The sequence below is a fragment of the Jaculus jaculus genome, chromosome 14 (genome assembly GCF_020740685.1).
Source record: "Jaculus jaculus isolate mJacJac1 chromosome 14, mJacJac1.mat.Y.cur, whole genome shotgun sequence".
NCBI lineage: Eukaryota > Metazoa > Chordata > Mammalia > Rodentia > Dipodidae > Jaculus > Jaculus jaculus.
Genome location: NC_059115.1, coordinates 8,930,582 through 8,942,777, shown reverse-complemented (window position 1 = coordinate 8,942,777; position 12,196 = coordinate 8,930,582). Strand labels below are relative to the sequence as shown.

Here is a 12,196-nt window from a genome sequence, read left to right as displayed (position 1 = left end):
GTTAGGGAGAAGAGAAGGACAGCGAGTGGAGCCCCAAAGCCCATGTTGGCCACGTGCAGCTCAGGAATCCATGTGACCATATGTGGATCTGGGGGAAATCATGTAATTAAAGAGAAAAGAAAGTTCAAGGAGCTCCTGTCATGTGGGGAGCCCATGCGGAGAGTAAGAGCTGGGGGGCCCTCCTGGCTGGAAGTTCCTGATTGATCAGAGAGCCAGAGACCTCCACATCTATCTATCTATCTATCTATCTATCTATCTATCTATCATCTGTCTATTTATACATGCATACATACATATGTATATATATGTATATATATATATATTTGTAATTCCAGGTTTAATGGAGGGCACTGGGCACTGCACTGCACCCTGAGACCCACACCTCACTTCATGTTTGCTTTTTGCAACTTAACAGAGCTTAATGAACAAGAACCAAGGTCCTTCTGCCAGCCTCTGGGACCTGGGGGATAGGTTACCCCACCCCCCTGGCCTGGGGCCTCCCACCCCCCTGCCCTTCTGAAATCATTTTCTTCAGAAGTCTGGCGAGGACAGCCCCAACTGCAGGTGGATAGGGAGCGGGAAGCCGAGAGCCCCGATCTCCAAGAGCCCCCTCCCAGCCATTTTGGGAACAATAAATACTGCGTGTCAGTAGCAGGGAGGGGCACCTCCTGGCCATCCATGGCGGGCAGCTGAGGCCAGCGCCCCTGCAGGCCCTCAGCCGGGTGGGCGGACGGATGGACAGCAGGCCGCCCGCGCTCTGTGCGCAGGATGATATGGATGCCAGAATCTGTGAACACCGGGCCACTCCTCTCCCCGTCCTCAGCGCAAATGAGGCGTCCTCAAAGGGCTTCTGCAACTGACCTCTGCTGAAGGCACCCAGGTCTCCCCGGCCTTGGCCGAGCTGCAGTCACTGAACTGAGACGCCAGAGATTCAAAGTCCTCCTCTCCTGACTTGATCTTCTGGATGTAGCCATTTATCAGCTCCAAGGGCTCCTCCTTGGTTCGAGCGATCTTCTCCTGCCGCCAGGATGAGGGCCGCCTTGACTGGCTGTGTTTCACCAGCAGGTGTGAGCAGCGCACCCTGGCAGGCTCTCCCTGCCCGTTTTTGCTGCCAATGCTACTGTTGCCCCGGCCGCTCCCACTGGCTGGCATCAGTGACGTGGTTGAAACAGTTCACCGGCCTGAGCTGCGGCTCATGGCTTCTCCCAGCCCGGCGGCAGCTGCTCCTCCTGAGCCATCTCCGCTCCTGTCCACATCTTTCTGAAACAGCTTCCTTCTTGGCCTTGAGTTCACTGGTTACGCTAGATTAGTTGGCCACTGAGCTTTTCTTGCTAACTCAATTCTTGGAATTATTGAGATGTTCCACCACATCTGGCATTTTCATGAGCACTGGGTGTTAGGTTGGGAAAGGCTCCCAAATGGAGTCACCGAGGACAGCTGGATGGTGACAGAGACATAAGGAATTAGAACTCCAGAGACTTGATGCTGGTTAGGATTATTGGACTTAGAGACTTGTTTCTGGCTAGAGTTGTTGGTCTTGGAGGTACAGTTTGATGTTTGCTCTCGTTGTTTTAAATCTTGTATTGGCTGAATATTTCTTTGCTGTGCCTAATGCCATCTTTTGTCGTGTGAAGCTTATTCTGTACCATAGTTTTTTTTTTTTGTATTTTAGCTCACTTAAAAGATCTTGGACTATGAAGATATATGAACATCATTAGGATTTTGTAAAACTATGGAGACTTTTAAAGATGGATTGAATGCATTGCAGTTTACCTCATGGATGGTTATCAGAATGTAGTGGCTTGATTCAGTTGTCCCCTGTAAACATAGGTGTTCTGAATGGTAGGTTCCCAGATGATGGAGATTTGGATATTAATCCCTCCTGGAGTAAGTGTATTGGTGGGGGTGGGCTTATGGGTGTTACAGCCAGTTTCCCATGCCAGTGTTTGGCACTCTTTCATGTCGCTATTGTCCATCTTATGTGGTCAGTGGGTGATGTCCACCCTCTGCTCATGCCATTGTTTCCTTGCCATCATGGTGCTTCCCCTTGGTCCTATAAGCCCCCCATAAGATAGCATGGGATATAATAATTTTTTAATTAAATATTTATTTATTTACTTTTACTTGAGAGAGAGAGAGAGAGAGACAGAGAGTGAGGAGAGGCAGATAAAGAGAGAGAATGGGCACACCAGAGCCTCCAGCTGCTGCAAATGAACTCCAGATGCATGTGCCACCTTGTGCATCTGGCTTATGTGTGTCCTGAGGAATCACACCTGGGTCCTTTGGCTTTCCAAGAAAGTGCCTTAACTGCTAAGCCATCTCTCCAGTCCTCTTCAGACCTGTCCTTAAATGTTCAGTAGTGGCAGTTTGCAATTATAGTTATTATTGAGAGAGATTTTGTTGGTAGTTGTTTGAATGGCTGCTTAATTGCTAGCCCTTTTCTTCTGGTTTTCTATGCACACGTCATGGACTCTCTCCTGGATCTCAAAACTTTGTTCAATGAATGAAGTTTGCTTTTATAATGTGTTCTTTACTGGGAATGGACTTTTTAATTTAATTTAATTTTTATTTTTTGAGGTAGAGTCTCACTCTAGCACAGGCTGACTTGGGGTTCACTGTGTAGTCTCAGAGTGGCCTTGAACTCACTGTGATCCTCTTACCTCTGCCTCCCGAGCAATGGGATTAAAGGAGTGTGCCTGCATACCTGCCAGGATTGGACTGTTTTTCTCCCTCTTTTATGTGTAGTATTTCTTAAAGAACAAAACCCCAGTGGCTCAAGTTCTTAAACAGTCACTCAACCATTGGGATCATATGAAGCTGAAGTGTTTCTTTACAGACAAGCATATAATAAGCAAAGCCAATCGAATACCCACAGAATGGGAGAAAATATTTGCAGGTTATCCAACTGATAGAGGCCTTATCTCTAGAATTTACAAAGAACTCAAAAGTCTAAACAATAAGAAGACAAATACCCCACTCACAAAATGGGGCACAGAGTTAAACAGGCAATTCACAGAGGAAGAGAAACAAATGGCAAACACACACTTAAGAAAATGTTCATCATCCCTAATCATCAGAGAGATGCAAATTAAAACAAGTATGAGATTCCACCTTACCCCAATAAGGATAGCCAACATCAAAAGGTCAAATGAAAATAAATGCTGGCGAGGATGTGGAGAAGCAGGGACACTCATTCACTGTTGGTGGGAATGCAGGATGGTACAACCACTTTGGATAGCAATATGGAGACTCCTGAAAAAGCTGACTATAGAAATACCAACAGACCCAGTTATACCATTACTGGGCATCTATCCTAAAACCTTCAAACCAAAAGCCAGAGAGATTTGCTCAATCATGTTTGTAGTGGCTCAATTCGTAATAGCTAAAAGCTGGAATCAACCCAGATGTCCATCATTAGAAGAATGGATAACAAAGATGTGGTATATCTACACAATGGAATTCTATACAGCAGTAAGAAAAAACGACCTAAAGAAATTTGAGGAAAAATGGTTGAATCTGGAACAGATCATTCTCAGCGAACTTACCCAATCACAGAAAAAAAATCGACACATAGTCTCACTCATCTGCAACACCTAACCTGAATCTGCCCAAGATGCCTTACATACCCAGGAAGCACCTCATGGACTAGACAATAAGATGGATGGGAGGGCAGGGAGGGAATCAAAGCGTGGAAAATAGTAATCCGGACCCAAACGGCAAGGGTACAATAAAATTCTACTTCCTAAAAGACAGACCAAATGGCTGAACCTTCACTAGACCCTTACAGGAAACACCTGAACCACAAGACACTGGAGAGGGTAAGATCAAGACTGTCGTAAATCTCCTACATCTTCCCTCCCTCCCTCTCCCCCTCTCCCCTCTATCTCTCTCCTCTCTAACTCTTGTATATTAGTTATCTTTTTCCTCAATTTCTTAGTGGACACTGACCTGTAACCCCCACTTCCAGCTTGGGCCTACCATCCACAATGAGCTTTTGATCAGAGAAACCTACAAGGTTTCCCAAAACAATGACAGACTTCTGTCAGAGTACTTGATGACCCACCAAAGGCCTGTGTTAAGACCCTATAGCAGAAGACTCCACACGCAGCTGACGCGTAAAATGGAATGGCATGGCTTGAAGCCAGGAGAGAGGCAGTCCCCAGACAGTCAGCGTGTCTAGTGCCAGAAGGCGCTACATAGGCGACTGGGGGAAATGACCAAGATCTGTCCAAGCAACACATTGTTTAACCTAATTAGCAAGAAATAATTGGATGTGATGCCCACACAAGTGCAATAGTGGTACACAGCCATGGTGAGGAACCAATTGCTCTTGATTTGGCTAACTGATCCACTCAGTAGTAATAGACCCATAGCTGGAGCTGGGAAACAAGTCAGAACCATACCCAAACACAAGCCCACTCTCCAATATCAAGCTACCATCAATCACGGGGTATAAGAGGGCCTACACCTATCATACTGTCTATCAAAAAAGTAAGTGTCATCTCAATTTTCCGGGTCCTAACTTACTCTCCGTTGGAGAATCTGCTCTCTTTTCCAGATAGATGCAGATCCTAAGAAGAGAGCTGCCCCAACATACCTCAAAGGGGGCCCAACTGAAACTAAGGACAACTGGCGAAATAAGCAAGGGTGATGTTTTCCTGTGAACCAGATACCAGCACAAAAAGGAAGGAGACCAACGCAGAGAAAAATCAACTCCTACCAAATCAGAGAGCCAGAGCCTCCGAGGCCCCCAACACCTCTTCACTGAAGCAGACCAAAAATGAACCCAACATGGCTCAGGGAAATTTTGTGGAAGAGGGGGCGGAAAGAATGTCAGAGTCACATGTTGGGTCATGATTTGCAGAGACATTTATCATACCAATAACTGGGGGCTAACTCCACAATGCACGACCCACTTTCCTTAACAAGGAGGGTCCAATGGGAGGGGGTAGATCACAGATGAGCCTAAATAATGGTACCAAACTGCCAGTATTTACTGAAAAGAAAACTAATAAATTAAATTAAAAAAAGAATATTCTGCAAAGACAATTTAATTTTTAATAATTGTCTTTGTGCATGACTTAAACAATAATTTCTCTATTTTTTAAAATTTTATTTTAGAGAGAGAGAGAGAGGGAGAGAATTGGCATGCCAGGGCCTCAGTCACTGCAATTAAGCTCCAGATGCTTGTGCCACACAGTCGGTATGCGTGACCTTGTGCTTACCTCACCTTTACTTCTGGTTTACGTGGGATCTGGAGAGTAGAACATGGGTTCCTAGGCTTTGCAGGCAAGTGCCTTAATCGCTAAGCCATCTCTCTGGCCCTCCATCATTTTAAAGAGGTATATTATTTGAGAACAGCAGGCTTGCTTGGAAGTCATTTTCTTTAAAGGGCTGAAATGTGGCACACCTTTTTTTCTTTTCAGGTTGTTGCTGAGCAATCTGATATTATTATGATGTATTTGTCCTTTTATGTGGTTGCCTTTTGTCTTGCAGGGTTTTCTTTTTCTTTTTCCTTTTCTTTCTTTTTTTTCTTAAAGTTGTGTTTTTGTTTTATTTATTTAAGGGCGACAGACAGAGAGAGAAAGAGGCAGAGAGAGAGAGAGAGAGAGAGAGAGAGAGAGAGAGAGAGAGAAAGGATGGGTGCGCCAGGGCTTCCAGCCTCTGCAAACGAACTCCAGACGCGTGCGCCCCCTTGTGCATCTGGCTAACGTGGGTCCTGGGGGATCGAGCCTTGAACCGGGGTCCTTAGGCTTCACAGGCAAGTGCTTAATCACCAAGCCATCTCTCCAGCCCTTCCTTTTCTTTATTTGCTTCTTAGAGTCAGAGAGAGGGAAAGAGAGAAAGTGGGACAGAGCGAGAGGGAGGAAGGGATGGAGAATGGGTGCACCAGGGCTCCTAGGCACGGCAAGTGAACTCTAGATGTATGGGCCACCACACCATGTGCAGCTGGCTTATGTGGGACCTTGAGAATTGAACTTGAGTCCTTAGGCTTCACAGGCAAGGCCCTTAACTGCTAGGCCATCTCTCCAGCCCTGTCTTGCAGGTTTTAATATCACTTGTTTTCTTTATATTTTGATGTTGTGACTGCCATATGTCATGGAGAAGATCATCTTGATCGTCTGTATTTAGGGTTGCACATGCCTTGTCTGTTTGGATGCACATTTCTTGCTCTGGGTGAATCAGTTTCTCTTCTCATTGCTGTGGCAAAATCCTGAAAGAAGTAACTTGTGGAAGCTAAGGTTTGTTTTGGTTCACAGTTTGAAGATGAAACATGCCTGGGGTCCAGCCCTGGCTTGAAGGAGGGTCCCCGAAGAGAGGTGTGAAAGGGAGCGGCAAAATAATGACTTGAAGTCAAGTTCTGGTGCAAGCTGAAAGGCTAATGCTGAAGGCAGCTGAGTTTTTCCATCTTTCTCTGCATTCTTCTCTGTTTCTATTTTTTAATTTTTCTCTTTTCCATTTTATTTTCTTTTTCTGTTTTTCTTTTGTCTCTCTCTCTCTCTCTCTCTCTCTCTCTCTCTCTCTCTCTCTTTTTTCTTTTTCCTGTTTCTATGCTTCCATGCTTCTCTGGTTCTCTACTTCTCTGCTACCACAGCTCTTAGGCTCAGTCTTTTATTTTCTAATCACGTCATGTAAGAACAAACTTCAAGAAAGGTACAATTTCACAGAATTCATAGAAACATTTTGTTATTCCTTTTCATCAAACAATCCCATAATTATTCAACTCAAGTAAAGTCATCAGGCCCTTATAATGATTAACTGTTTTCACATTTTTCCCAGGTATGTGCGGTCAAGCACTTGTGATTTCCTGAACTTTTACTTTTAATTACTATATTAAATGTGAGAGGCAAAACAACCACAAATGGGGCTTCCCATCATTAATCACTGATCCAGTAGATCAATTTATCCCTTAATCATTTATTTTTAATTTTCCTTTTCACGTCCCTCCAATACTTAGATTTGGTCCCCCGATTGAACTTTTTTTGACTTTGGTTGTTTTTCTTTAAGGATTCTTGGTAAAGAGTCAATCACAATTGCCACCATTTAGAAAAATTAGTCATAGATCAAATTTTTTCTAAATTTTTAATTTTTATTTTAATTTTAAATTTTTTTGTTCATTTATATTTATTTAGAGAACGACAGACAGAGAAAGAGGCAGACAGAGAGAGAATGGGTGTGTCAGGGCCTCCAGCCACTGCAAACAAACTCCAGACGCATGTGCCCCCTGTGCATCTGGCTAATGTGGGACCTGGGGAACCGAGCCTCGAACCTGGGTACTTAGGCTTCACAGCCAAGTGCTTAACCACTAAGCCATCTCTCCAGCCCACAATTTTTGCATTGTTTCAAGGGGTTTATTGTTTTCTTCTGAGTGTACTGTACCCCATGCCTGACTTCCTTTAAGGCCTTTAAGGTAAACAATTATCTCCAACCCATTTTCTTGTTTTTCCAATTCTATGCCAGAGCCTCTTTCAGATACATTGACCAACACTTCACTATCACCAATTTTTACTGGAAAAGTGAACTTAGAGATTGAGAGAGCAAGTGAAAGACAGAGAAAGACAAACATTATACAGAAAACTACATATTTTGTAGCGTAGAGAGCCAAAGATGTTTCTATAGAGGGGCCACATTGCACTTCAAGGAAGAGACAGCTGGGCTGGAAGTGTGTCATGCAGCTCTTCAGCACTCGATTCCTCATGATCCTGAAATGGCATGCTTGCCATCTCCGGCAGAAACCCATGGCATCCGGTTAACTCGTCTCTGCGCTCAGAAATCAGAGAGTGATTCATGGCAGTGCTCTGCTTGTTTTCTCTTTTTCATCCCCCGGAACCCAGACCTTGTGTGAACCGCACCATTCATGTCAGAGTGGGTCACCTCACCTCATTGGCTCAGTGTAGAAGCTCTCTGCAAAAGGGACTAAAGATACTACCAAGCTAACAACCATCACCCATCATTCGTCTGCCCCTTGTCAAGTTGACATAAACATATCATTTCTAAGCCATAATCCTTTATGCATTTTTATATAGACTTTCATTTAGAATATTTTTACCATTGACTTTTTTTTGTTTTATTTTGTTATTTTGAGGTAGGTTCTCATTCTAACCCAGGCTGACCTGGAATTCACTATGTAGTCTGAGCGTGACCTCAAACTCATGATGATCCTCCCACCTCTGCCTTCCCAGTGCTGGGATTAAAGGCCTGTGCCACGACATCCAGCTCTGCATATTTTTTAATGGAGCTACATAGGCTGTTAAGGTTAAACAGCAGTGTTACTCCCCAGTTACTTATCAACAGAAGCATTTATACCTGGCTGTAGACAAAGCCTCTGTGTTACACTTGTGAAGGACTGGGGATAGTTCAAGTCTTGCTCTGGAGCCCAAGAGGGGCCCTGAATTCAGAGCACCTTCTCCTTCTGAGGCAGGCTGTAGTCACTCAGAAACTGACTGATGTTTCATGCATGGACTAGGAGGGCAGAGTCAGGACCAGCTCCTCTGGCTGCTGGCTAGTGTCTCCTGCAAATACCATTTGGGTACAGACAGGACCATCTCACCGTGGCCACTGGTTCACATCTCCCATATGGACTATGAGAGTAGAGTCAGGAAATGTACCATACCTATATTGGCTGGTATCTATTTTATAGACTGGGTGAACAGAGTTGATCTAGCTTCAATCTGTTGTTGGCTCTGGTCACCCATGAGGACGGGGTGGGTACAGTCAGGACCTGCTTCCTCTATCTCGGGCTGGTCTCTCCTATGTGTGTGGAGTTGTACCTTCTATTTCTGTTCGCTGGCTGGTTTCTTCCATCTGGAATGGGAGGGCAGAGTGGTACCTATGGCATTATCATGCTGGCTGGTTCCTCCCATGCTTACAAGTCTAGCTGTATTTCATTTTCTTCTGATTCCAGGAGTTTTTTTTTAATTTCCTCAATGATTCATTAATTGCATTGTGTTAATTAGCTTACATGAGTCCCTGTGTTTTGTGTAATATCTCTTATTGGTTTTTAGCTTCATTGCCTTATCGTCAGATTAAATACAAGGAGTTTTAAAAAAATTTAGTTACATTTCTTTTGAAACTTACTTTGTGTTCTAATATTTGATCAATTTTAGAGTAAGTCTCATGAACTATTACACAAAATGTGTATTGTAGTGTTCTGAGGTGGAATTTTCTATACACATCTGTTTGGGCCATTTACTCTGTGGTTCTTTTAGCTCCAGTGTTTGAGTCTAGAAATTTCTGTTTGTGTGCCACGTGTCATGTAAACAGTACTGAGGAGTCGTAAAGAAACTTCTGTTCACACCAGATAGAGAAGAATACAACAGATCAAAGAAACGACTCTGTCTAAGGCCTTCATAGTGAACCAATGAGTTTATTGGAGTTAGTTACAGGAGAGTGAGTAAGTCAGTGGCAACTGGGCTACTGAGACATTTCTTAGGCAAACTATGTGCAGATTTGCCACTGAAACTTTTGTCCCAATCCATGGACAATTCATAAAAATATGCACTATTGTGAATCATCTTTGGTGATTCACAGAGTTTCACAATTGAAAGATGTCAATGTACTATGTATGGACACCTATGCAACCAGAGTCACAAATCTCAATCTAATGTATATCTTCTATATCATCTTTGAAGAGGAGAGGTCTGATGAAGACATTGTGCAGACTGGTTACCCTTGGGAATATTATAACCACCTGCCTCACTCTGAGAGAAACATTTATAGGTGTAATCTCAGGAGACTCTCCTATGGGTGATCACAGCTGACACTGGTCAAGATGGCAATGATAAAATCCAACCTGGAGGACATGTCTTCACATATATACAATGAATAAACATATCAATGCAGTTGTATTAGAAAAGAGAAGCAAAGACCCACTACTACATTTTATTGGAAATTAAAGAATGAATCTCCAAATCTTTCAGTTTCTCTACAGCTTCAATATTGGAACACTTTTCATTTATACATGCTTTTTCAATAGCATTAATATTATTCATTGTCTTATTAGTCATCTTTTAGACTATTGATATAGGCTTATCCCTTAAGATAATTGCTGCAATATTTAAGGTAGGCCATATATATCATAAGGAAAATTCATTTATTCATTAACATGTCCTTTTTTATGAGAGAGCCATAGAGAGTGAAAGTGAGGGCAAGAGCGAGAGAAAAAGAGAGAGAGGGAGAGAGAGAGAGAGAGAGAGAGAGAGAGAGGGAAAATTGGTGTGCCAGGGCCTGCAGCCACTACAATCAGACTCCACAAGCATGAACTACTTTGTGGGCATTTGAAACCCTGTGTGTCTGGCTTACATGGGTTCTGGGGAGTCAAATGTTGGTCCTCAGGCTTCACAGGCAAGTGCCTTAACTGCCAATCCATCTCTTCTACCCTAATTCTGTTCTGTATAAGTGAGCACACAGGACAACATCTAGAGAATACGCATCTTTGGCATGACCTCCAAAACTCTGGGAACACTGCAGAAGAGTGGTGGAAAGAATGTAAGAAACAGAGGCTGGGAGGAGTCCTCTGGAGCCTGATCTTCTGGATGTGAAGTGGCCATGACTTTGCTCCTCACAGAGCCTGTGGATTCAACCATAAGGCCTACATCATGTTGAGTGCATCAACATTTTGACATTGATTATATTGAAAGGAAATGAGACAGTCATCCAAAAATAATGAAACTAGTTGGAAATCAGGTGTGCCGTGTGAGTAGGTAGAGGAGTGGAGAGAAAAAAAGATAACGAGAGCCGGTTATGACCAAAATATCTCATGTGCATGTATGAAATATTCAATAAATGGTTTTAAAAAATAAAATACTAATACAAACACAAAACGTTTTGAAAACATTCTTACTCTGACAAAGTTATATCAAGAAACAGAGTAATTTAAAAAATGTATGAAACATATTAATTTTACCTAAGAATTCTTAATTTAAACAGGTAATACATGTGAAAAGTATTAGAATGGAGTATATAGACATAATCATGCAAAATTAAAAACTTGAATTGTAATAATGTACAATGTCAGTGAATTTAAGTATGGCCACATCAGATGTTTGATCTTTGAAAATGAGTAATTCTCAGTACTGAAAGGGATGAAGTAAAATGTAAAATGTTTTTATTATTCCTCATGAGTAGAAAAGGACAGATGGTTGGGTAACTTGATGATAAAATAGCATTAACTTGCTCCAGTCTTGGGATTTTCTCAGGTGTATAGAATCCATAAAGGGTGACAAAGTTACTCAACCAATAAAAGAATACAAAGCAACTAACCAGCAACAGGATGATCCATGTAGCTCTGGTTTCAGGAGATGACTGGGAGGAGAGGCTCCGAATGTGGATCTGCTTGGCTCTCTTATAATGTCTGTAGAGGAAATTCACCATGTAGAGGCTGGTTGACAACATAAGGGCCACAAAAATGAGGTCTCTAGTCAATATGACACTTAAAAATAACCCTTTATTTTGTTTTCCAAAATTCCGGTTTTGACAGTAAGCATGATAATATCCATGGCCAGCAAGAGTGGCATTGGTTTTGGCTATTACAGACTTAATGATCTCAATATAGATGAGCATGTTGATGAGCCAGGAAAAAATAAAGAAGAGAGGGGTCCATGTTGACAGTTTAGGTTTCAGCCACGCCCACGTAGAGTTACTGGGACTGATGGTGATGGCTTGAAATGTACTCAGAATAGAGGTCGTACAGATGGAAAGGCCCCGGGTAACTCTGTAGATATACAAGACTGCCTTGCAACCAGCATCACTGAGAAAATGTCTTATTCCAAAGGATGACGCAATATCAGGTATCAACAAAAAGACAATAGCTAATATATTGACCATTGTCAGGTGCATGAAAATTGAATCTATGGGTTTCTTTAAGTAATGTTGAACTGAGAAAGTGTACAGAGATGACAGGAAGATCAACGAGTTCCCTATGACACCAATACAGCACTGAGATGTGAGGAAAATCCCCAAGGTTAGGTCACTTGAAAACATGATCAGAATGATCTTTAGATAGTATCAGTTTGTCAGGACTACAAAGGAAACAAATGAACTTTTCTAAAAGTACTTTAAAATAGTGTTTGAAGACAAATATGCTGATTTACAGCTCGTGAGCAGAGAGAGGTGGTGAAATATCCAATTTCTCCGTATTTCAGTCCCAGAGATCACAGTTCTAGGAATTTCATGTCAGGGTTCTTGAGACCCTTTC

General features: G+C 42.6%; 1 protein-coding gene and 1 pseudogene across 1 annotated transcript; both read right to left on the bottom strand.

Annotated features, from left to right (window-relative positions):
- Nucleotides 1-383: 383 nt before the first annotated feature.
- On the bottom strand, nucleotides 384-1,238 carry LOC123454815 (annotated as a pseudogene).
- A 9,799-nt stretch (nucleotides 1,239-11,037) lies between these two features.
- On the bottom strand, nucleotides 11,038-11,982 carry LOC123454814 (putative vomeronasal receptor-like protein 4). Its single transcript, XM_045134226.1, has one exon. The coding sequence runs from the start codon at nucleotides 11,980-11,982 to the stop codon at nucleotides 11,038-11,040; it is 945 nt and encodes a 314-aa protein (XP_044990161.1).
- Between the last annotated feature and the right edge of the window lie 214 nt (nucleotides 11,983-12,196).